We start from the raw sequence: 25,471 nt of genomic DNA on the forward strand, positions 1-25,471 counted from the left end.
TGAGAAAGACTGCATAAAATCCTGTGAAACCTGCTTTGCTAATACCCTCAATTTAAATGATAAGGGTCTAAGCAAGAAATGAGTTTGTTTCCCCAAAGTTTTATGGTCCTTTAGCTATCTGACCCTGACTCAAAGTAAGCCCTCAGAGTTCTTTGAATGTTATCTATTTGATTATTGCTGCCTGACAATGATTGATGAGCTTTCCATATATGCCCCATGTTCCTATGCAAATTAAGCCAATAAAAGCCTGTCAAGGCAAGGGTTGGGGCACTCTTCTCTTGAGAGAGTGGCTGTGCTGTCCCTTTTCCTCCACAGGACTCAGTAGTCCATGTGAATTTGTCTCGTCTCAGCCACAATGCCACAGACACTGCAGGCCGGTGACCGCATCATGTAAAAGGGTTCCCCTTTCTCTACATCCTCACTAGCACTTATTATTTGTTGATTTCTGGGTGATGGCCATTCTGACAGGTGTGAGGTGACACCTCATTGTGATCTTAATTTGCATTGCTCTGATGATTAGTGACATTGAGCATCTTTTCATATGTCTATTGGCCATCTGTATGTCCTCTTTGAAGAATTGTCTATTCAGGTCCTTTGCCCATTTTTTAGTTGGGTTGTTTGTGTTTTTGGCATTGAGTTTTGCAAGTTCTTTATAATATTTGGATATTAACCCCTTATCAGATATATTGGCGAATATGTTCTGTCATTCTGTGGGTTGTCTTTTGATTTTGTTGATGATTTCCTTTGCTGTGCAAAATCTTTTTAGTTTGTTGTAGTCCCATTTGTTTATTTTTTCTTTTGTTTCCCTTGTCTGGGAAGATATATCCGATAAAATATGGCTATGAGCTATGTCCGAGACTTGGCTGCCTATGTTTTCTTCTAGTATTTTTATTGTTTCATGTCTAACTTTTAAATCTTTAATCCATTTTGAATTTATTCTTGTGTGTGGTGTAAGAAGATAATCTAACTTCATTTTTCTGCACATATCTGTCCAATTTTCCCAACACCATTTATTGAACAAACTATTGTTAGTCCATTCTGTGTGCTTGCTTCCTCTGTTGAATGTTAATTGATTATAAAGGTGTGGATTTATTTCTGGGCTACTTGTTTCATTGACCTATGTGTCTCTTTTTGTGCCAGTAATAGGCTATTTTGATTACTATGGCCTTATAGCATAGTTTGATATTAGGTAGTGTGATTCCTCCAACTTCATTCCTCTTTCTCAGGATTGCTGTTGCTATGTGGGGCCTTTTGTGGTTCCATATACATTTTTGAAATATTTGTACTAGTTCTGTGAAGTACTTCATTGGAATCTTGATAGGAATTGCACTTAATCTATAGCTGCTTTGGGTAGCATGGACATTTTAATGATGTTAAATCTTCCTATCCATAAACATGGTATGTGTTTCCACTTGTTTGTATCTTCTACTTCTTTCTTCAGTGTCTTATAATTTTCTGAGTACGGCTCTTTTACATCCTTGGCTAGGTTTAATGCTAGGTATTTTATTCTTTTTGTAGTAATTGTCAATGGGATTGTTTTCTTAATTTCCTTTTCTATTGATTCATTATTGGTATATAAAAATGCAACTGATTTCTGAATATTCATTTTGTAGTCTTGCTGCTTTACTAAATTCATTTATCAGTTCTAGTAGTTTCTTGGTAGCATTTTTGGGTTCTCTATGTACACTATCATGTCATCTGCAAATAAAGGCAGTTTTACTTATTCCTTTCCAATCTGGATGCCTTTTACTTCTTCTTATTTGATTGCTGAGGCTAAGACTTCCAGTACTATTGTGAATAAGAGAGAGGAAAGCAGACATCCCTGTCTTGTTCCCAATCTTAAGGGGAATGCTTGTAGTTTTACCCTGTTGAGTATAATGATGCTGGCAGTGGGTTTGCCATACATGGCCCTTAATATGTTTAGGTATGTTCCCTCTAATCCCACTTTGCTGAGAGTTTTGATCATAAATGCATGCTGGATTTTATCAAAAGCTTTTTCTGCATCTTTTGATATGATCGTGTAGTTTTTATTCTGTGTTTTGTTTATGTGATGAATCACATTTACTGATTTGTGAATGTTGTACCAACCTTGCATTCTGGAATAAATTACACTTGATCGTGTTTATCATCTTTCTGATGTATTGCTGTATTTGGTTTGCTAATATTTTGTTGAAGGTTTTAGTGTCCATGTTTATCAAGGATATTGGTCTGTAAATTTTTTTGTAGTGTCTTTATCTGGTTTTGGAAATAGGATAATGCTGCCCTTGTAAAATGAGTTTGGGAGCCTCTCCACTTCTTAAATTTATGAAATAGTTTGAGAAGGAGAGGTGTTAGTTCTTTTTGGAATGTTTAGCAAAATTCAACTGTGAAGCCATCCAGTCCGGGGTTTTGTTTGTTGGGAGTTTTTTGACTAATGCTTCGATTTCACTAGGTATAAGCAGTCTATTCAGATTCTCTGATTCTTCCTGATTTAGTTTTGCAAGCTTGTATGTTTCTAGGAATTTATCCATTTCATCCAGGTAGTCCAGTTTGTTGGCATATAGTTGTTCATAATATTTTCTTACAATCCTTTGCATTTCTTTGGTGTCAGTTGTTATTTCTCCTCTTTCATTTGTGACTTTATTTATTTGGGTCCTTTCCTCTCTTTTCATGATTAGTCTGCTTAAAGATTGGGCAATCTTGTTTATCTTTTCAAAGAACCAGCTCTTGGATTCACTGATCTTTTGTATCATTTTTTAAGAGTCTATTTTGTTTATTTCTGCTCTAATCTTTATTATTTCCTTCCTTCTACTCACTTTGGGCTTTGTTTGCTGTTCTTTTTTCAAGTTCCTTTAGGTGTGAAGTTAGATTGTTTATTTCAGCTTTTTCGTGTTTTTTGAGATAGGCCTGTAATGATACGGATTTCCCTCTTAGGACTGCTTTACTAGGGTCTAATGATCTTGGATTGTTGTATCCTTATTTTCATTTGTTTCAATGTATCTTTTGATTTCTACCCTGATCTCGTTGCTGACCCATTCATTGTTTAATAACATGTTATTCAGGTTCCATGTCTTTGTGTATTTTTCAGTGTTCTTCTTGTGATTATAGTTTTATAGCATTGTGGTCAGAGAAGATGCTTGATGTGATTTAAGTCTTCTTAAATTTATTGAGACTTGTTTTGTGTTCTAAAATGTGTTCTATCCTAGAAAACATTCCAAGTGCATTTGGAAAGTATTTATATCCTGCTGCTTTGGGATGATATCCTCTGAAGGTATCAATTAAATCCATTTGATCTGGTGTATCATTTAATGCTGCTATCTCCTTGTTGATTTTCTGTCTGGAAGATCTATCTATTTCATTCAACAGGGTGTTAAAATCCCTGACTATGACTGTATTTCTGTTGATCTCTCCCTTTATGTCCATCAAGATTTGCTTCACATATCTAGGTGCTCCTATGTTGGGTGTGTAAATGTTTACTAGGGTTATATCCTCTTGTTAGATTGTTCCCTTTATCATTATGTAGTGTCCTTCTCTCTATCTTACTATAGCCTTGGTTTTAAAGTCTATTTTGTTGGACATAAGTACTGCTACCTCAGCTTTTTTTTTTCCCTTTCCATTTGCATGAAATATCTTTTTCCAACCCTTTACTTTCAGTCTGTGTGTATCTTTTGATCGGAGATGGGTCTTTTGGAGGCAGCATATATATGAGTTTTATTTTCTTGCCCATTCATCTACCCTATGTCTTTTGGTTGGAGCATTTAAGCCGTTTACACTTAAGGTGATTATTGGTAGATAAGTATTTAGTGCCATTGTTAGACTATTTTGCTCTGTTTTTATTCTTTCTCTTCTCCTCCTCCTTCTTCTAGCAAGCCCTACACTTGTGGTGGTACTAGTTTGGTGTTAACAAACTCATTTATCTTTTTTGTGTTTGGGAAGCCCTTTACTTTTCCTTTGATTTTACATGATAGCTGTGTGGGGTAAAGTAGCCTTGGTTGGAGATCCTTGCTTTTCATCACCTTGAATATTTCACTCCACTCCCTTCTGGCCTGAAATGTTTCTGTTGAGAAATCAGATTGACAGTCTAACTGGTGCTCCCTTGGATGTAACTACCTGCTTTTCTCTTGTGGCATTTAGGATTCCCTCCTTGTCTCTAAGCCTAGTCATTGTAATTATGTGTGTCTCGGTGTAGGCCTCTTCAGGTCCAACTTGTTTGGGACTCTCTGAGCTTCCCGAACTTGTGTGTCTTTTTCCTTCACCAGACTAGGGAAGTTTTTGGTCATTATTTCTTCAAATAGGTTCTCGATCCCTTGATCACTCTCTTTTCCTTCTGGTGTCCCCATGATGCAGATGTTGTTATGCTTCATGTCATCCAAAATGTTTCTTAAGCTCTCTTCATTTCTTTTAATTCTTTTTTCTGTCCTGCCTAGGTGTTTTTTTCGACCTTGTCTCCCAAATCACTGATTCGATCCTCTACTTCATCTAACCTACCATTGATTCCTTCCAGTGTATTATTTATTTCAGATATTGCATTCTTTATTTCTGACTGGTCCTTTTTTTAGATTTCTATGTCTTTTTCATGATATTGAGCATTCTTATAATAATTACTCTAAACACTCTATCAGATAAACTGCTTGCCTCCATTTCATCTAGTTCTTCTGGAGAATTCTCTCGTTGCATTTGGGGTCTGTTTCTTCGTCCTCCCATTTTGGCAGCTTCTTTGTATTTTCTACCTTTGTTGTTAAACTAATCAATGATATAGCCGCAAAGTGTAATCAGCAGTCTGGCTTAAGCATCATAGGGTGGGGCAGAATAATTCCTGTAGGTGGGGCTATTGCTTCCCCTCAGGCTGATGTCATTTGGAAAGGAGAGCTTTGCCTGAGAAAGATGGCTTCTGAAATGTAGGGAGTGACTCAGAACAGGGATCCAGGTGGCTATTCCTTCAGTTCTTTCCCCAGAGCCACCATCCCCAGACTCTCCTCAAACATTTCTAGTCTACTCTGCCTTCCCTCTGCTGGAGCCTAGGACAAGTGGCTGAGAATGAAATTTTGTGTGTTGGCCTTTAAGAGGCTCTCTGCATCTCAAACCTTCCCTCCTGATGGACAGAAACCCCACTGCTTTTCACAGCTGGATGCTATCTGGGTTCCTATCTGGCTCTGGTGCTGTAGGCTGAGGAGCCCAGCTTGGGGTTTAAACCCCACACTTCTCAGGAGGAACCTCCCAGCCACTGAAACATCCCTCCAGAACTTCAGCTGCTGCCAGTGGAAGCCCAGCCAGCCCTCTTGTGCCTCCTCCACACTCCCTACCAGTCTTAATTGTTGTGAAGTGGTTTCTTCTTGGTTATAAGGCTTCTCTCCAGCTAGTGTTTAGTTGGTTATTCAGGATGATTTCCCTACAATTTAGTTGTAATTACACACTGGCCCTGGGAGGAGGTTAGTGTATCTTCCACTTACTTCTCCGCCACCCTGGATCTCCCAATCATACCTTCAAAGATATCTTAATTCTGGAACAGTTCAAACTATGCAATTTGGCTAAAATCTATTATATTTCATTGTGCTGTGAATACATTCAATGTCTGGGAAAATAAGAAGATACTGTAGCTGAATATATCCAATCTAAGAAATGTATATTGTGCCTTATATACAGAAGGTGTGGCAATACTTGCAGTCAGGGATAGAAAAACAAAGACAACTTTCATCCTTGAAACAGTTCCACTCTAGTAGAGAGAAGAGATTATGAATCTATTTTAACCACAAAATGGATAAAAAATTTGAAAATGGAGGTACAAGGTATCACAGGCTAAGTGCATCATATGTGGATGAAGGTGAATTTTTGTTTGGTTTTGTTTAACTTATAATTAAAGTTGAATATGTGTTAAGTAAAGGGCACAGGTGAATTTTCACAAAGTGGCTATGGCCCCATAATCAGTAGCCAGATCATGACAAAAAACATCACCATCATCCAGAAGAAATCGTCTATACTTGAGGACTTTTCAAAGACTCAGATCATTGGAGCAGGAAAAAAGCCATGGGCTGACTGTCCTTGGTGACATCTAATGGTAACAAGATGGATGGGTAAAGCGGAACTGAGGCAAAGTCTTCATGAGTGTTTCTGCTAGGGGAGGCGAATAACGCATTCCTGATAAGACAGAGTGAGTGAAAACACAACGGTCAGGATGTACAGACTAGCTGTCCAAAGGAGATGCTGGTAACAAGAGCTAGTTACTTTTTAATAGGTGCTGATTATGCCTGAGAGAACAAAACATATCAAGGAGAATCTTCTTCTCCTTTACTTCTCTGAAGAGAAGCTTGTTGAGCATCTCTCTTGATTAGTATCCCTTGAATTTTAGGAATGCTCTCAGTCTTTAAAACCAATCTCCCTCCCCTTCCATTAGTTTTGTTTCATGTTTTTTGTCTCTGGCGGCCTAAGTTAATAAAGGCTATGGTTTACTGAGAGCCCATGTTTTAGATATGCTGTAGTTACTGGTCAAGGAAAAAAGTGCACTGGATGAACAAGGAAAGGACACCGTACATCAATCTAGACCCCTCACTTTGACGCCTGGAGGCCACTGACCTTTCCCTAAATGCACATGAGACCAAGAATTTGCCCTGAATTGGACGTATGGCACGGAAGGTGTCTCGTACAAAGGAAATTAGAAGAACAGCAGTCCACGGCTCTGTGCTCAACTGGAAAGGAGGCCAGGAAGGCTTGTGCTGCTTTATTGGATTTATTCCTCCCCTGACTCTTTCCAAAGGGGTATGATAGAAAACCATAAGGGATTTATGGAGACTGGCCCATGGGGAATGGGAAGTATAGGGGGGTAAGGAGGGAAGGGGAGACTAGGAAGGAAGTGAAGAGAAGAGATAAGAGAGACAAGCAAAGGGGGATGGGACAAGGAGGGGGAAAGCAACACAAATCTTTACAGTTTTAAGTAACATGTAAATTCAATAGGGATCAAGTGTGCTGCATCAAGGAAGAAAAGTTCATGCTCGGCTTCCAACAAGCTGAGTTTTATACCTAAGGGGAACACACAAAGGGAAAGACATAACTATTGAATAGGTAAGGAGTGCAACCTAATCGAAGGCACAGAGGTGAGTAGCCTCATTTTGTGTTAGGATATTTTGCATTCTTAGACAAGGGAACTGAAAGGAAAGAGAAGAGAGGTAGACTCACACAGGTGCTTAAGTCACTAAAGAAAGGAGTGTTGACTCAGACTTAATTATAGTGAATACTAATGAGAATGAAGAGGTGGCTCAAAGGCTTGCATCCTATTCCTAAGAGCTCAGTCTTCTCTGCTCCCAGGCCATCTCCATGGGCTTTTCAAGATACTGCCTCACAGATGTGTCCACTGAGGTACAAAAGGGTGAAGAGCAGGATACACAAACTTTGGGAACAATTGTTTTAATTAAGAATGCAAACAAGACTCTCAAAGTACTTTCAATAGCTAGCTCAAAATAGTTAACACTGGAAAAACAGTCCTTCCCCCTACTCTCCCCACTATTGCTCTTTATCTCTCATCCTGCCTACTAACTCTCCTTTTCCTCCCCTGCTCCTATTTACTTATTATTTAAAGCCTTGTTCTTCTTGCAAGCAATTATTCCCTTTCTCTCTGGTTTTGCCTGCAAGTTGATGGCTAAAGATCCCCCTTTATCTTTACTCCTAGGTTTTATTGTCTCCTCTTCCCTAATTTCTGTCCCTAATTTATATATCTTATTCAATTTTTTGTATGTAACCCATTTATTCTCCAAGATATTAGTAGAGCTTCTATTATCATTTTAAATACTAAATGGCCATTGTTACAATTTACTTAGCATATATCACATGGTAGTTATTTTATAAAATGTAAGTGAATTCTCACAATTTGAGGCAGTAGTCGTCTTCACATTAAGAAACTGAGGAGCAGAGAGGTTAGCAGAAGGCAGAACATGCCCAGTGAGATAATCAGCATTAGGGCTGCGCATGCCTCATTCCGAAATCCATGACCCACTGTCCAAAATCCACTGCATTCTCTAACTCCCTAATCCAAAACTTGATTCAGTTCCTATGATCCTGATTTTGTACCTTCTTGAGTCCTACACAAGGGCAGATTCAAAAGAATATATGGGAATTGTTGCTATGGTCTGAATCTTTGGGCCTCCTCCTCCCCCCAGTGAGGTTGAAATCTTAACCCTCAAGCCTATGGTATTTGGAGGTGGAACCTTTGGCGGGTGCATAGGTCACAAGGGTGAAGCCCTCATGAATGGCGTTACTGCCCTTATAGAAGAGACCCCAGAAGCTCCCCTCCCCTTCAACCACTTGAGAAGAGAGAGGAGCAGCTGTAAATGAGGCTGTGGTCTCACCAGACACTGAACCTGCCAGCATCATGACCCTGACCTAGGACTTTCAGCCTCAAAACTTTCAGAAATAAATTCTGTTGTCCATAAGTAACCCCTTTATAGTATTTTGTTTTAGAAGTTCAAACGGACTACGACAAGTATTCAACTGTAACTTTTCTTAGCAAAGCATGATATAGTTATAAATAATTTAAAAGAAAAAAGTGAAGCAGAAATGAAATCAGAAAAGAGAAAAAGTAACCAAATGCCATTCTATCCTTTTCGACTGACCATCTTCTTTGTATGAGGCACAGGGGTCAGTGCTGGAATCCCTGGAGCAAGGCCACTCTGGCCATTTCCGAGATTCTCTGGCATTGAGCCATAAATCTCATTTTTTAAACAGAGGTAATCTCACTGTGTCATAAATGAGATAGTGTAAGTAAACCATGCAAAAGGAGGTCTGGAATCTCGCTTCCAGGTTTTTCATTTGTTTGTTTTTGCACTCCCCTCCCAGGTTTTTCGTTTGTTTGTTTTTGCACTCCCCTCCACGTGAGCTCCTTCCTTCCCTGTGTCCCCTGCTGGCTCTCACTGCCCTGATGACGGCCCCTCCTCCCTGAGGCCTGAAGGCAGAGGATTGGGAGAGCACCACGGGTTTCTCCACCAGCAATCCTCCCAACATCAGCGTTCTTGGTGTGTGTCACCAATGGGGCCCCCCAGGCTCATTACTAAGAGCAAATCTTTGAAGGCTCAAGGCAAACCATAAACATATCATGGGTTTAAAAGTCAAATGGGGTTCAAGTCCTTGCTCTTATATGTTACTAGGGTTAGGGACTCAATAGGTCACCCTCTTGATACCTTAAATCATGCACCTGTAAAAGAGCGATAATATTATTTCTGCAGAGGTTTAGAAGACTGAAGTGACAAAATATACCCCAAAGCACTGAGCACCGGGTCAGAAACATAACTGCTGGACACTGAGTTTCAATAATAGCACCAGTGAAAAAGAGCAGAGGTGTGCCCAGTGTACGTCAAGCATTTTTCTTTATGTAACTTCTCAGAACTCTGGAGTCACGGTGGTACTGTAATACTTGAAGGCATTTAGTCATTCCAATATTGTGAAGCACCTTATAATCCTTATATATTTAATAATAATATTCATTTCTGAGGGGCTGTAATAAAATATAATATAGTGTGTGCTACAGACTGAGTGCTTGTGCCCTCCCGCAGTCTATATGTTGAAATCCTAACTCTGATAGATTTAGGAGGTGGGGACTTTGTGGGAGCTCTGCCCCCATGAATGGGACTAGTGCTTCCACCACACATACAAGATGTCTGAAACCCAGAAGAAGGCCCTCACCTGACCAAGCAGGTACCCTGACCTCAGACTTCCAGCCTCCAGAATTGTGAGAAATAAATTTCTGTTGCTTATAAGCCAGCTAGTTTGTGGTGTTTTGTTATAGCAGCCTGAACAGACTGAGACACTGGGACAGAACTGATGTCATCTCAGAATGTCAAAAGCATGGTGTTACCAGCATTTTACATGCGAGAAGCTGCGAGCTCTGATGGTTTAAGACACTTGCTGAAAGCTGCATGGCTAACAAGTACCCGTTTGCCTGACTATGATGGCAGACTAGGTGACACCTGATTGCTATCATCCCAATGAGTCAATTTTTAAAAGAGTTTTATGAAAGATGCTAATAAGCCTCACAGTATACACTCCATAGGTATTATACATTGACATATAATAGGTAACGGTTTTGGTTTTATTGTGAATACTAGCATTCTATATGAGGTATATTTATATTTTTAATTAGTATCATATAACTTCATGACAGAGGTTATTAAAAATAACTTTCAAAAGGTCAATCAATAGTGGGTACAAAATATTAAATATTATATGTACATACAATTCTTACCAATTCTCCTTTCCCAAAAGAAAATTCAAGCAGAACTAAGAATAGAATGGTTATCATCATAAATGCATGAATTCCATAAAGATTTCTCCATCTTACTTTCAGGTCCTTTATGTCTTCAGAATAAAGAGGAAAAAATTATCAGATAGATAAAGATTGCCTCATGATTTGATGACCTTTGGACCTTCAGTGAGTTGTCCATATTTTATAAGATAAATAGAAATAGCCTTCTGCCTCTGAATGCCCCTAATGATAATAAAAAAATGAATGATTCCCGACATAGGGTGGATTTGATATGTATAATAGCCCCTACCAGTAAAGCATCCATGGATGTAAATAAAATAAATCTCTGTTCATCTTGTACGCTGACGTAAGAGACGATGACAGCGCAGTGCAGCAGTCAGGCGTGCTGTGGTTCAAACCGGCACTGAAACCTTGGGTAGCCTACCTTCCAGCTTGCTGACTTCACTTTGCCCATCTGAAAAATGGAGACTGGTGACTTCCCTACTTGGCGTTTGTGGGAATCAAAGAGATGCTATATGTGAATTTTGCAGAACACAAAAATACTCAGTGAATGTTTGTACTATTATATTTGATGAATTAATTCATCATGGAACTGTGGAATATAATAGAAAATTTAGGCAAGATCCTTTTCTCTACTTTTTATTCCTTTCTCACTTAATGTTTATATCTTAAATTTTACCTGTTGAATTCCAGTAAATAAATTTTAGATAATTATCTGGTTACTGTAATAATTTTTTTGCTATCTTTTCTGCAAACTATCTGAACAATCGGGTGTCCAACGCGCAGCCCACGGGCTACAGGCGGCCCAGGATGGCTAAGCATGTGGCCCAACACAAAATCATAAATTTACTTAAAACCTTTTTCTTGCTCATCAGTTTTCGTTAGTGTTTGTGCATTTAATGTGTGGCCCATGAGAAGTGTTCCTCTTCCAGTGTGGCCCAGAGACGTCAAAAGGTTGGATACCCTTTGGGGGACTAAGGTACTCATTCTTTTGCATTTGACTAAAGTACATAATTCTTCATAAAGTAATGAGCTTATTAATGAAAATGTAAAATAAATAAAAACATTAAGCCTGTCAAAAAAATTGGCTACAAAATTCCAAAAAGCTAAAACATCCATTATTAACATTATTTGTTTTGCTTTTTAATGACACAGTTATGATGTAGAATTTACCATTCTTCATTTACATTAACATAGGCAGTGGTCTCATTATATATTCTTTATAAACTTAACTTAGGATTTATAATAGCTTATCAAGTGGAAATAACCTGTATTTAATCATTTCTCATTTTCAGGCATTTGGATCTTTCCTATTTTTGCCTCCAATAAAGAGCAATGCTGTGCTCCAATTACTATCTTTGTTGATAATCTTAAACATTAAAAAAACTTCTAGCCCTGGCTGGTGTGGCTCAGTGGACTGAGTGCCAGCCTGAGAATCAAAGGGTTGCTGGTTTGATTCCCAGTCAGGGCACATGCCTGGACCATGGGCCAGGTCACCGGTAGGGGGTGTGAGAGAGGCAAGCACAAATTGATATTTCTCTCCCTCTCTCTCCTCCTCCACCCTCTCTAAAAATAAATAAATAAAATCTTAAAAAGATAAAAAAAAAACCCCTATTTTTTAAAAGATATATCATTAAGAGACTAATTACTGAGGATAAGAGCTAGAGCAGCATACGGGAAATGCAATTATTTGAATTTAAATTTCTTTGATTTCTAATAACATGGTACATTCCTCTATCTTTTCACACCTGTATGCTTTCTCTTTGGGGAATTATTTGTTCATATCCCTTGGTCTTCGTATTCTATTTCCCTTGTCGTTTTACAGAGTTTATCATATCTTAAGTATACTGAACTTTTGCTTCTATGTAAATTTCTTCATATCATTTTATTATTTGTCCTTTAACTATATTCCTTTTTGAAAATGCATTGATTACTTAATTTTTCCTTTATTTTTTGCTTGTAAGCTTAGAGAATCCTTTCCTTGTTTCTTCCCATTTTACTCATAGGAAAGTTTTAATTCCAAAGGCTTTATAAAGTATCTCACATAAAACACACACCAGTATAAACATCAAATAATACTAAATTATTAAACACATTGTAGTAACAAGAAATTTTAATATAAACATCATAGGTAAGAAATAAAATAGTGTGGAACAACATTGAAAAATATCCAATTCTAATTATGTACCTGTGAACTCCTGTGCTGTCCTTGGGACACTAAAGATACTTTAACACAACGTTTTGGTCTTAAGCAGTAAATATCATTGTGATCTCAATGTAAGTTTGCAAACACTCACCAATAATTCCTTTTCATTTTTAATCAAGGAAATACCATCCCTTAGTTCATTATTTAATTTAAAAAATTGCTCTTGCAGTTTCAGAAGTGAAGTGATTGAAAGGAAATGCTGAAACACAACTAATCTCAGCCGTCGGCATCAGCATCTAACTGGTTATAATTACGAATACTAAAAATAACCACAGGCCTCTCACCAATTCAACCCATGCTTCAAGCTTTTTCTTTTCATGTTCACTGATGGAAATTCAAACATATTTTCAACAATTTCTTCTAGCACTTATTTTAAAAATAAAATTTAACAGTATATAAATCACGCTGGAAGAAAACAGACTAGTACAATACCAATATAAGATTTTGGACTTAAAAGTTGAAAGAGCTGGACTTTTCAAGTTTCCCCCCAATTATATATATATATAAATTATATATATATAAATTTATAAAAATATATATAAATTTCTGATTTCAGTAAGTCACTTGAAAACTCTGAACTTCCAATATCTCAAACGAATACAGTTGGGACTCACTCCCACATCACAGGGGTTAGATGACGATAAAAACAAACAGATTAGGATCAAGAAAACACTGGAGAAAAAGATTAGGATCAAAGATGTTAAAGTCTTTGATAACTGTATTAATAGTAATACATTTTCAGGATTCTAAACTGACATTAGAACCAAATAATAACAATCCAGATAATTATAGTTTTAAAATTTCTGTATTTCTCTGTGGGCTCAAGAAAAGGACGAAGAATATCCTGTGTCGGAAATGATTCTATGGTTGTCTGGACCAGCCATCTCCCCTTTGCTAATGCTTGATGTATCTCTAATGTCCCCATAAACACAGACTTGAGAAATCTTCACTGAGCAGTCATTTTATAACCTGACAGTTCTCATAACTTGGATGCCCCCCACCCCGCCTCTATGAAGCCAGCATGTACTTCTCGTAGTTCCTAGCTATGGTCCTAGTTCTGTCCTTGAACTATTCCCCAGACACATGCTGTGCCTTTTGCTTCAAGCACTGTCTGTTCTTTAATGCTCTCCATTGAACCCCTTCTTTTCTACATGTTTGTCTGGTGAGCTCCTATGCATCATTCCAATATAGCTTACTTCTAAGTTCATCACACATAGCTCTCCTGCAGTCCAGACGCCTAGGTCAAAGCACCTTAATTATACTGTATCTCCTTTTAAAAACTAATTGCAACTGGAATTAAATCCGTGTTATCACAATGTGTGCCTCCCTCACCAGTCTGCAATCTCCATTGGAACCTCTCTTGTTCCTCGCCTACATCTAGTATAGTACGTCATAAATACAGAGCTGGGGGAAGAGGTTCAGGCCTTGTCACCATATAGCTAAACCCTTGGAAATAAAGATCACCGAGAGAGAATTTCAATAATGAAGAAAATGAGGTTAAAAAGCTTTACACAGAAACGGATGAATAAGAGGCAGATGGGGAAAGAAAAAAAAAAATCCAAGGTCTACATAAAAGAACACTTTTCAAAAGGTTTTATCACAATCTGCTCCCTTGCACTTTTAATGCTTTTGTCTTTAATATTTAATGAATTCACATTTGCCTCAATTTATCCACAGTAGGTACCTTAAAGCAAATGTCTACTGATTTAAGTTGTTTCAATCTACATCCAGTTAGTCCCAGCCAGGTAGCTCAGTTGGTTAGAGCATCGTCCAGATATGCCAAGGCTGCAGGCTCGATCCTTGGTCAGGGCACATACAAGAACCAACTAATGAGTGCACAAGTAAGCGGAACAACACAACGATGTTTCGCACTCTCTCTCTCTCCTCCCACTTCCTCTCTCTCTCTAAAATCAATCAATAAATACAAAAATTTAAAAATCTCCATCAAATTTACTGCTGTGCACATAAAGAAAACATTTATAATATGTTCTTTCCATGTCTTGACTTTCATTCATATTTTAATTGAATTTATTGGGGTGACATTAATTCGCAAAACTATACAGGTTTCAAATGCAAAACTCAACAGAAGATCATCTGCACACTGCATCGTGCACCATCCCCTAAAGCAAAGGCTCTTTCTGCCCCCATTTACTCCCTTTGCCCACCTCCACCTGCCCCACCCCCTTTACCCAGAGGCTAGCACCACATTTTTGTCTGTCTATGTGTATATATAGATATACATAGATATATATACACACACAAACAAATATATGTATATACGTTTTTCTTTTTTGCTTTATCCCTTAACCTTATTTCATCCAGTCCCCCAAACCCACTCCGTCTGAAAACTGTCAGTCGGTTCCATGTATCCATGTCTCTCTATTTTGTCCTTCAGTTTACGTTGTTCATTAGATTCTGCATATAAATGAGATCATGTGGTATTTGTCTTTCTCTGACTGGCTTATTTCTTTTTAAAAAATATATTTTATTGATTATGCTATTACAGTTGTCCCATTTTCCCCCCTTTATTCCCCTCCGCCCTGCACACCCCCTCCCACCTGCATTCCCCCCCTTTAGTTCATGGCCATGGGTCATACATATAAGTTCTTTGGCTTCTCCATTTCCTATACTATTCTTAGCCTCCCCCTGTCTATTTTCTACCTATAATTTATGCTACTTATTCTCTGTACCTTTACCCCCTCTCTCCCCCTCTCATTTCCCCACTGATAACCCTCATGTGATCTCAATTTCTATGATTCTGTTCCTGTTCTAGTTGTTTCCTTAGTTTGTTTTTGTTTTTGTTTTTTATTAGGTTCAGTTGTTAATAGCTAAGAGTTTGTTGTCAATTTACTGTTCATATCTTTTATCTTCTTTTCCTTAGATAAGTCCCTTTAACATTTCATATGATAAGGGCTTGGTGATAATGAACTCCTTTACTTGACCTTATCTGGGAATTAATTTATCTGTCCTTCTATTCAAAATGAGAGCTGTGCTGGATAGCGTAATCTTGGATGTAGGTCCTTGCCTTTCATGACTTGGAATACTTCTTTTCAGTTCCTTCTTTTCTGTAAGGTCTCTTTTGAGAAATCAGCAGACAGTCTTATGGGAACTCCTTTGTAGGTAACTCTCTCCTTTTCTCTTGCTGCTTTTAAGATTCTCCCCTTATCTTTAATCTTGGCTAATGTAATTATGATGTGTCTTCATGTGTTCCTCCTTGGGTCCAACTTCTTTGGGACTCCGAGCTTCCTGGATTTCCTGGTAGTCTATTTCCTTTGCTAGATTGGGGAAGTTCTCCTTCGTTATTTGTTCAAATAAGTTTTCCATTCCTTGCTCTTCCTCTTCTCTTTCTGGCAGCCCTATGATTCGATTGTTGGAATGTTTAAAGTTGTCCCAGAGGTTTCTAAGCTTCCCCTTATTTTATTGAATTCTTGTCTTTTCATTCTGTTCTGGTTGAATGTTTCTTTCTTCCTTCTGCTCCAAACTGTTGATTTGAGTCCCAGTTTCCTTCTCTTCACTGTTGGTTTCCTGTACATTTTCTTTTATTTCAATTTGCATAGCCTTCACTTCTTCCTCTACTTTGTGACCGTACTCAACCATTTCTGTGAGCATCCTGATTACCAGTGTTTTGAACTCTGCATCTGATAGGTTGGCTATCTCTTTGTCTCTTAGTTGTATTTTTTATGAAACTTTAATCTGTTTTTCATTTGGGCCATTTATTTTTTTTTGTCTCGTGTGCCTGTTATGTAGTAAGGGGCAGAGCCTTAGGTGTTCACCAGGGCAGGGCAACCCACTTGGCAGAGTTGTGACACTGTATGTGGGGGAGGGGTCCGAGAGGGAACAGTGACACTTGCTCCGCTCACTGTGACTGGCTTATTTCATTTAGCAAAGTAATCTCCAGGTACATCTATGCTGTCACAAAAGGTAAGACTTCCTTCTTTCTTATAGCTAAGTAGTATTCCATTGTGTAAAAGTACCACAACTTTTTTATCCCCTCATCTACTGATGGGCACTTGGGCTATTTCTACAACTTGGCTACTGTACAATAAAGGTCATATGTGACAAGTCCACAGCCAACATCATTCTTGGTGGACAAAAACTAAACATATTTCCCTTAAGATGAGAAACAGCGCAGGGATGTCTGCTTGCACCACTTTTACTCAACATAGTCCTGGAAGTCCTAGCCACAGCAATCAGACAAGAAGAAGAAATAAAAGGCATCCAAAGAAATAATAAAAAGGAGGAAGTAAAACTGCCACTATCCATAGATGACACAATATTGTGAATAGAAAACCCTAAAGATTTCACCAAGCAATTTGTAGATCTAGTAAATGAATTCAGCAAAGTAATAGGATGCAAAATTAATATTTATAAATTGGTGACATTTTTATACACCAATAATAAACTATCAGAAACTAAAAGCAATTAAGAAAACTATCCCATTTACTATCTCAACAACAAAAAAATGAGTACCTTAGAATAAATTTAATCAAGAAGGTATAAGACCTATACTTGGAAAATTATAAGATACTGAAGAAAGAAACTGAGGGAGACACAAAGAAGTGGAAGCATTAATTGTGTTCCCGGATAGGAAAAATTAGTATAATTAAGATATCCATACTACCCAAAGCAATCTACAGATCTGACTTTCATTCTTTTGACAGAAGCTTCTGTATGAAACCATAAGGAAAATCCATGGAAAATCCCTTGAACTATAGGCGCACATGAGACCCAAGGCACCAAATCCTCGCCTTTGACATTTATAAGCTAAATTCCATAAAGACTTCACATGATTTGTTTCATATGTTCTTTGCAACACACCATCAGCTCAATGGCATATAAAGACATTATACTACCACCGATACCCTTGTTTAAAACTTATTTTCTACATATTCCTTAAACTTTTTGATGAAAGACTAATGAGAAGCTGAGTATATATTAGAAACAACATAAAATTTGAGTATTAGAAAACATTTTGGAAGCCCACATCAACCCTTTTGCTTTAAAAATGAGGACTTTGAATCCCAGAGACTATAGGTACCACAGTGCTACACAATTAACCAATTCATTAAACCAGTTTATAAACTTGCCTAGCTTTCTTTCTTGCAATCCAACTTGAAGAAAAAGGCAATCTTCAATGCAATCCCTTTCCCTCTAACATAAAACAAGTGGACTCAAAATACAAGTAACTAACAGTGCTTTTAAATACGGTCTTCTAATGGCCGTTGCAGCCCATATAAATTTCTGTAGCCCTCTCTGTCTACTCCCAACTGGATGCTATTTTCCAACTCACTTGTATCATTAATAAGCAAATAAAGGCCCATGATATCACCCAGGATAGTGAATTTCCAACAGTACAAAATTCACCCACCCTGCATTTTCACTGGCATGTGAACAAAGCATTTTAAAAAGATTCAGAATAATATGCATACTTCATTTAAACATTTATTTTTAAGCCGAAGATATGTTATTATTCATTCAATCCATGGGTATAAATATTCCAAGGATATCTATAAATAGTAAGTTGGAGAAAAAGAACTGATATGAGAGTCATAGTATGTACCTTCTTGGACAAGTAATAAAAATTCTAATGAAATAACCTCTCAGTCAATTTTGGAGCATACATCCAATTCTAAAATAGAGAGTACTCCTAACTGAGCTCAGCCAACACTACTGCACATTTCTGTGAGTATGGCTATTCGCCAGATATTGATGTGCAAAATGGAAAACAGGTCCTCCCTATTTTTAATTATCTTAAGATTTTTCTAAAGAAGGTGAAAGTATGATTTCAATATAAATATTTACATTCCCACAAGCACTCCCTAATCTAAAGGGAGTGCTAAATTTCTTGCCAACATCATCATTTCTTGCCTAAAATATAGCAATAGTGTTCCTCTTGCTCTACTCTGACTTCCTCTAATCCTGTATTCTCCACAAGGTCCCTTCCACTGCTCTTGGAATAAGAAGATACAAACTCCCTAGTCTGGTGTGCAGAGCCCCGTGGGCTCTCGTTCTGCCTCCTTGACAGTCCCATCTCCTCCCACTTTCCCATCAGGTTCATGTACTTGTATTCACATTTGCCTTCTCTCCCTGCTGAGAGAGTTAAGCTTGGTCTGGCCCACGACCTTTGAACTGACTGTTTCTTTTGTCTGAAATTCTTTCACCTAGCTCTTCAAATAGCTGATTTAGGCTTAGGGATTTCAAATATGACCTCTTCAAAGAAGCTTTACCTGATTAGTTGGTTTCAAAAGTACTGGCATTCTCACCTCATCACCTTCTAAAAATGACAACATCCTATTTATTTCCTACATAATCCTATGTCACTTTCTTAGAACAACAGTATTTTGCACCTATTAGATAAATCTTATACATGTTCAAATTAATAAAAACCCTTTCCTACGAATTTTAAGGTAAATTATGACATATATGAGTTTGACAATGTAGAACTGCACTGAAGGGCCTACTAATAAAAAAAATATGTATCTACTTACCCACCTGTTCTTCCATCTACCAATATTGTGAAAAGAAATGGAACGTATAGGAGAAAAACCAATGATGATACCAAAGAACCCAAAATCTGGTTCCCTACCACTAACTTGGGCATGTCTACTTCATTCTTCTAGTCTTTGATTTATATAACAAAGGGGTTATATGTTAGATAATTTAAAAAATATTTCTAGTTCTAAGTTTGTCATTTGAAGTTGATATTCCTTAAATTAAGATCATTAATATTCCTTTAAGTATGTACTTTTTAATAATTTGACCACAGTAAGATAGAAATTTCAATCACTCAGTTATGGGCTTCCTGTTTGTTTGTAGATTATTTTGCCCTAACCTTTTTTGATGCCTCAATTTAAGCCCCTTCCTTTTCCTACTCCAGAGTGCAGGAAAATATTGAAAGTATTTCATAAAATTATACTGAATTATCTAGTCATTCCTCCCACAGAAAATAAATGTACTTCTAAAATGTATGTATGCCAAAATTTTAAAAGAATCCAGGGGTACTAAAAAGAGCCCGTTTTTAACACATGAATTTATAGAACATTTGTTACTACTGTTTTCCAAATAACATATACAATAAAGAATTTGTTGTACTTTCTGTTAAAACTAAATCCAAAACTTTCTCATGGGAGTAATACTCCCTAATACCACCCCTAAAAAAATAAAATAAATTAAAAAATAAAAAAAATTCAGGAGTATGGTGTAATATAAAAGTGAATAAATAAAAAGATAGAAGTGGGTAAAGACAGACCAGCCAGAATAAATGGAGACTAAGGGGACTGACTCTTTGATACAACAGTGATTTTTTTTTTCAATTTCAATTCAAATGAAGCAATGATGAAGTTTAAAGGAATTGGTTGCAAAAATTCTAAAGCAATTGATAAAATTATGGGAAACAAACTTAGAAAATGCAGTAAGCAGAATTAGCTCAAGGTGAAGAACATTCAGGCAGCAAGAAATAAAAACCCTATTTCATAAGATGCAATCACAGGAGGTCCCTTAGCACTCAGAGCAAACAACCCTGGGACAGCCTTAACGTGCGGTGGGGGTACACAAAATAGCACGTGTGAGAAAATCCTAATTTAAAATACTTCATATAAGAAAACCTGCAATGATACATCTGTAGCAAGCAAATTAGTTGACTGTTACCTTTAATATGGCAATTAGACTGCACCGTAAACAAAAGCAAAAGTGGTTACGCAACCAGTTACGTAAAACTACAAGCTGCGTTATGCTGGAAAGATAAAGCATCGCAAACCCGAGGTTTTAAACATATCCATGCAATATAAATAAACAAATGGACTTGTGGTTGGTTAAGTGTATCTTCCATTTTACTATTTACATTTTCAATACTCATAGCCTGTCACTGATTTATTTTTACTCATTGGAAAATGCAAGAAGAAATTAAATACTGCATAAGAATATTCACTTTATTTCCTCAAGATTTAATTTCCATCCACCTTTAAGTTTACTACTTGGTAACAACTAACACATCAAAGCTAGAAGTCAAAACAGCCTTTTTTCCCAAGGGATCGGCAAAGCGAGATGTTTTTTGGCTCACTGAAAGCCATTTCAACTGCAAATCTGGTAGAAAGCACATCTTTCACAACATCAAACCAGCTATATTACTTCGCCTCACTTAACACATGACTCACTACTAATGATAGAGTAGAATGTGACAGAGCTGTTATGTAAGTTCACTCTGGAATGATTAAGGCCAAGGCCAAACTGAATGAGAGAGCCATCCTTTACACCCTTTACAATTTGTCTTTGACCTCAATCTCGGGCATGTACAGGCTGGTGTACATCCATATCTTCCATAAAGCAAGATTTTGAGGCCAAAATTGAAACTTCTAAAACTTAAAAATAATACATTCCATAAGCAATGCATTACCTTCTACAGTGAAAAGAGAGCTACTATTTGAACTGTATACTTATGCATCAGGCAAGGAGTGAGATGTTTTCCAGATGAGAACTCATTTAACCTCCACATTGACCTTGAAAGAAACCACTGTGCAAACGCCTTCCCCACTGAAGTCCTATGAAAATTACTAAAGGAAAACATAATACATAGCCCTCTTTAATATGTCCATTTTCAATGAGAAGGTAAGAGGTTGGAATGAGGCTAAGTCTGCAATAACAAAGTCAATGTCCTCTCAAAATGCTCTTTGCCAGCAAAACCTAAATCTCACATCAACATTAATAGGAAATGTGGGGGGCATGGGAAAAACTATCAACCACTCACCATAATGCATGTAACAGTTTCCTTTGGTGGGATCCAGCTCAATGGCCTTCAAGAAGAACTTTTCAGCCTCACTTTTACGACCCTTGAAAAACAGAGAAAATGGATGATTCAGCAGCGGATCATGAGGGATTCTTCTCCCCCCGGGCCCAAATGAAGTAGACTGAGTCTCCCTGGATAATCATCATCAAAAACTCTTTTGTTTTTATTTAAACAAAAATGATCAAGGTGAGTATAGTAAAAGAGAAGACTGAAGATGGAATCCTGGGAAACGCCAAGATTAGAAGAACAGATGAAGAGTGAGTTCATCGAAGATCAAAAAGAAGAGGCCAGGGAAGCAAGCAAAAAAAAAGGAAAAAATGGTTTCACAGAAACCAAAAGGATAAAATAGTTCAAAAGAATGGTGAGAACATCATTATCATTGTCTATGTTATATTCTCCCTTTAATTACTTCCTTTGCATTCCTTGTAAAGAATTATGGCCATTTTAGCTTTGGGGATGATTTTATCCTAGTTGTAGACTTTATACATGAAGAAACTGATTAAATGTGTTGAATATCAAACAACCACTGTTTATCCTGGAATTCCTACTGTCATTCCCAACTAACATACTGCTAGTCCAGGATTTAACCTAACACTCGATCGCCTTCCCAGCTCCAGTTTTAAGTAAACATTACTGCCTGCACCTGTGCTGACGCAAGTGGCATCAAGGCACTGGGTGTGGCCAGTGGCTGTGGTCCAAAATAAATGAACAAAAAAACAAGCCCCGCGTCCCACACAAAAACAATGCCCTTGTTCCTTCCAATTTACATACGATCTACTACATGAACCTCAAATGATAGTTTTTCTTTCTTTACACATATTTTTTAAACCACTGTGTCCATCAGCAGATGAATGGATTGAAAAAAGCTGTGATACACACACACACACACACACACACACACACACACACCCCACACTGGAATATTACTTGGCCATGAAAAGAAGGAAATTTTACCCTTTTCAACAGCATAGATGGGCTTGGAGAATATTATGCTAAGTGAAATAAGCCAGTCAGAGAAAGAGAAATACATAAATCTCATTCATATGTGGAATCTAATGAACAAAATAAAGTAACAAACCAAAATACAAACAGACTGATAGATAGAGAGTGGGCTGGCAGCGGTCAGAAGGCAGGGGAATTGTGGGGATGGGTGAAAAGGGTGAAGGGATTAAGCAAACAACAACAACAACAACAAAACTCAGAGACATACAACAACACAGGGGTTACCAGAGGGAAAGGGAGGTAGGGGAGGTAGAAGAGGGTGTAGGGGGAGATAAATGCTGACAGGAAGAGACTTGACTTTAGGTGATGAACACACAATGCAATATACAGATGATGGATTACAGAATTGCACATGAGAAAATTATATAATTTTATTAACCAATGTCACCCCAATAAATTCAATAAAAAACAAACAAACCCTTTAAAATGAAAAAAAAAAGCAGTTATAGAGATAAATCTTCCAAAGCTAGAGGTGTATAATTAAGCTCCATATACCTTTAGCTCATGTCTCCACATACTTCCTCTTTTTTGATTATTCACTCATTAAAAAAATCCACTTTTGCACATTCTTTAGCATTCATTTCCTAGCAGGTACGACCTAGCCTGCAGCCTCAGCCACCTATAGCTACTGTTAACATCAAATGATCAAACAACAGGTTTCCTTTCTTCTTTCATTTTAATAATGCTACTCTGGTCAACAATTCCTCTTTAACTCACACATCTCATCAAATATCCAATAAATAAAATTTTAACTCCTTGCAATATCTCTCCCAGCATTTTAACTTCAAAGGAAAAAAAAGCACAGGCAAAATGCTTTTTACACATATCATGAAATACTTTCAAGAAGTTAGTAAAAATTCATAAAAATCTTACCAAATTAGGATTCCAAAATGATAAAATGACTATAATGAATCAGACAGTCTAAATACAAATTAAGAACATTGATTCTAGGCAGGCAGAATGGCACCCGCATTTGTGTAGCTATGTGACCTTGGGAAAATTATTTCATCTCTTAGCTGGAATTTTCTCTATTACAGCAAAGAAGAGAGGTGGAGCACGGGTTTTTAGAGCAGTGACACTATTCTGTGTGATACTGTAATAGTGAGTACATGTCACTACACATTTGTAAAAACCCATAGGACATATAACACAAAGAGTGAACCCCAATCAAACGATGGACTTCAATTAATAATAATGTATCCATATTGGCTCATCAGTTTTAACAAATGTACAATGCTAACGCAAGTCTAGAATAATAGGAAAGCTGTGTGAAGGGTAATAGGACCAGGAGTGAGCATATGGGGACTCTCTGTACTTTTGGCTCAATTTTTTTGTAAATTTAAAACTGCTCTAAAAATAAAATGTATTATTTAAAAAAAGAGTATAGTGAGATATTTCATAAGAATGTGAAATTTCTAGCCCTGGCTGATGTGGCTCAGTGGTTGAGTGCCAGCCCGCGAGTCAAAGGGTCGCTTGTTTGATTCCTAGTCAGGGCACATGCCTGGGTTGTGGGCCAGGGCCCCAGTATGGGGTGTGCTAGAGGCAACCACACACGATAGTTCTCTCCCTCTCTTTCTCCCTCCTTTCCCCTCTCTAAAAATAAACAAATAAAATCTTTTAAAAAGGGATATGAAATTCTAAGGTGATACACATAAAGTAATTATAATACCTAGGTATACTGTAAGTTTGTAATAAACATTAACTATTATTCTACATATATATATGCACATACATAAACATATATAGTATGCAACAGGATGCAGAATTTTGAATGTTTTGTTATACACACCACCTCAAAAGCACATGGTCAACTTTAAATCATCCTTGGAAAATGATGTGTAAAGAACTTGCAGATGCTATTAAAAGAAAGATGCAAAATGAACAGTATCATTGGCAGAAAGTCTGTGCAAATGTTACACGTAAAGATAAAAAGGGTCTGTGAAGTTTTTTCCATTTAAGTTTTTCAGGATAGACAAGAAAAACTTGTTCATTTATCATGTCACAGTAAATGGGGGAGTAAAACCCTTGTCTGTAGTCTCCTGGCAAAACAGCAGCACAGCATTAAAAACACGCACCAGAATGCAAAGGACAGCGGCCTCCGCTCGCTTCATGCACCCGGTTATTAAAGGCAGAGTCCCACCAGCTCCCAGATGCAGGAAAAAACACATCAAAGGACAGAGCACTCTTTTCTGGGGGTGAGCATCAAACCATCAGGCAAAACCCCATCTTTTTCTGCTTTGACTACTCTTTACTTAATCAAGGGCCAAATTATAAGAAGGAAAATAAAATCCTCACAAGAATATATAAAATCAAGAGTCAACCAAATGCATACACCACACAGACACACACTTTACTAGGTCTTAGGAAGAGATTACAATGGCTGGGAGGTAACACTATGTTTAATCAGATTGACTCTATCAACTATCATTGCTTTAAAGGGACAGCAGTTAAGAAGTGGAAAAAGTTATTTCTCGGCAGATTTTTCCTGGTGTCTTTTAGATGATGTCAGCATTTTCTATAAGCATTACGGTGTAAGCCACTGATTGCACGAACCCCTCACATCAAGCACCATTACTCACTCCGTATATTGGTGGGGATTTTTGACACATGAGTTGGTTCATAAAACCAAGAAAAAAGGACTGTCTGTGGTCAACTGTGACAAATAAGGGGAATGTTAATTACGAGGCTCGGGTTCTACTGCCAGTTCTGTGACTTGTTATTTGCTCGTTTCTTTATTTTTGTAGGTTAAAAAATATTCACTGAATGCTTACTATTTGCCTTGCACAGTTCTGAGTACCAGGGATCTAGCCATAAACAGAGAGCTTGCCATCCAGCCCTAGTTGGAGGAGGCACGTAATGAACATACTGCCCAAGTGTAAGGGAGTTAGTTACAGAGCACAGCGGGCAGGCAGCTTCTCCAGTTCTCTCTGAGAGAACTAGCCTAGAGACAGACAGGTCTGGGTTTCAATCTTGCTGTCTGTACTTATTTAATGGTGTGCCTCTGAGTATCTGTTTGTAATATCTGAGTCCCTTTTTCCTTCATTTGGAAAAATCAACATAATTAGTACCAATTCTGAAGGATTGCTAAGAAAATCACAAGTCAAATGGAATTAACTAGCTTCAGATCTGGCATATGAAGTTGTAGCATTCTTTGATTTCTCTTCCTTCTATCTCCTCAAAAGAATTCTTTCTCCCAAGTTCAATGTTACATCTGGTTCCTAGCTATCAAATTTCAAAAATCCGTTTTAGAATTTCA

General features: G+C 37.5%; 1 protein-coding gene across 1 annotated transcript in view; it reads right to left on the reverse strand.

Annotated features, from left to right (window-relative positions):
• Positions 1 to 25,471, reverse strand: part of TMTC2 (transmembrane O-mannosyltransferase targeting cadherins 2) — a 398,129-nt gene that overhangs the window by 67,130 nt on the left and 305,528 nt on the right. Inside the window, exon 9 of the mRNA XM_024572656.4 lies at positions 21,175 to 21,256. Coding sequence (XP_024428424.2) covers positions 21,175 to 21,256 — 82 coding nt within the window. The remainder of the gene's footprint in view (positions 1 to 21,174; positions 21,257 to 25,471) is intronic.

Source organism: Desmodus rotundus, chromosome 3 (assembly GCF_022682495.2).
Source record: "Desmodus rotundus isolate HL8 chromosome 3, HLdesRot8A.1, whole genome shotgun sequence".
Lineage (NCBI taxonomy): Eukaryota > Metazoa > Chordata > Mammalia > Chiroptera > Phyllostomidae > Desmodus > Desmodus rotundus.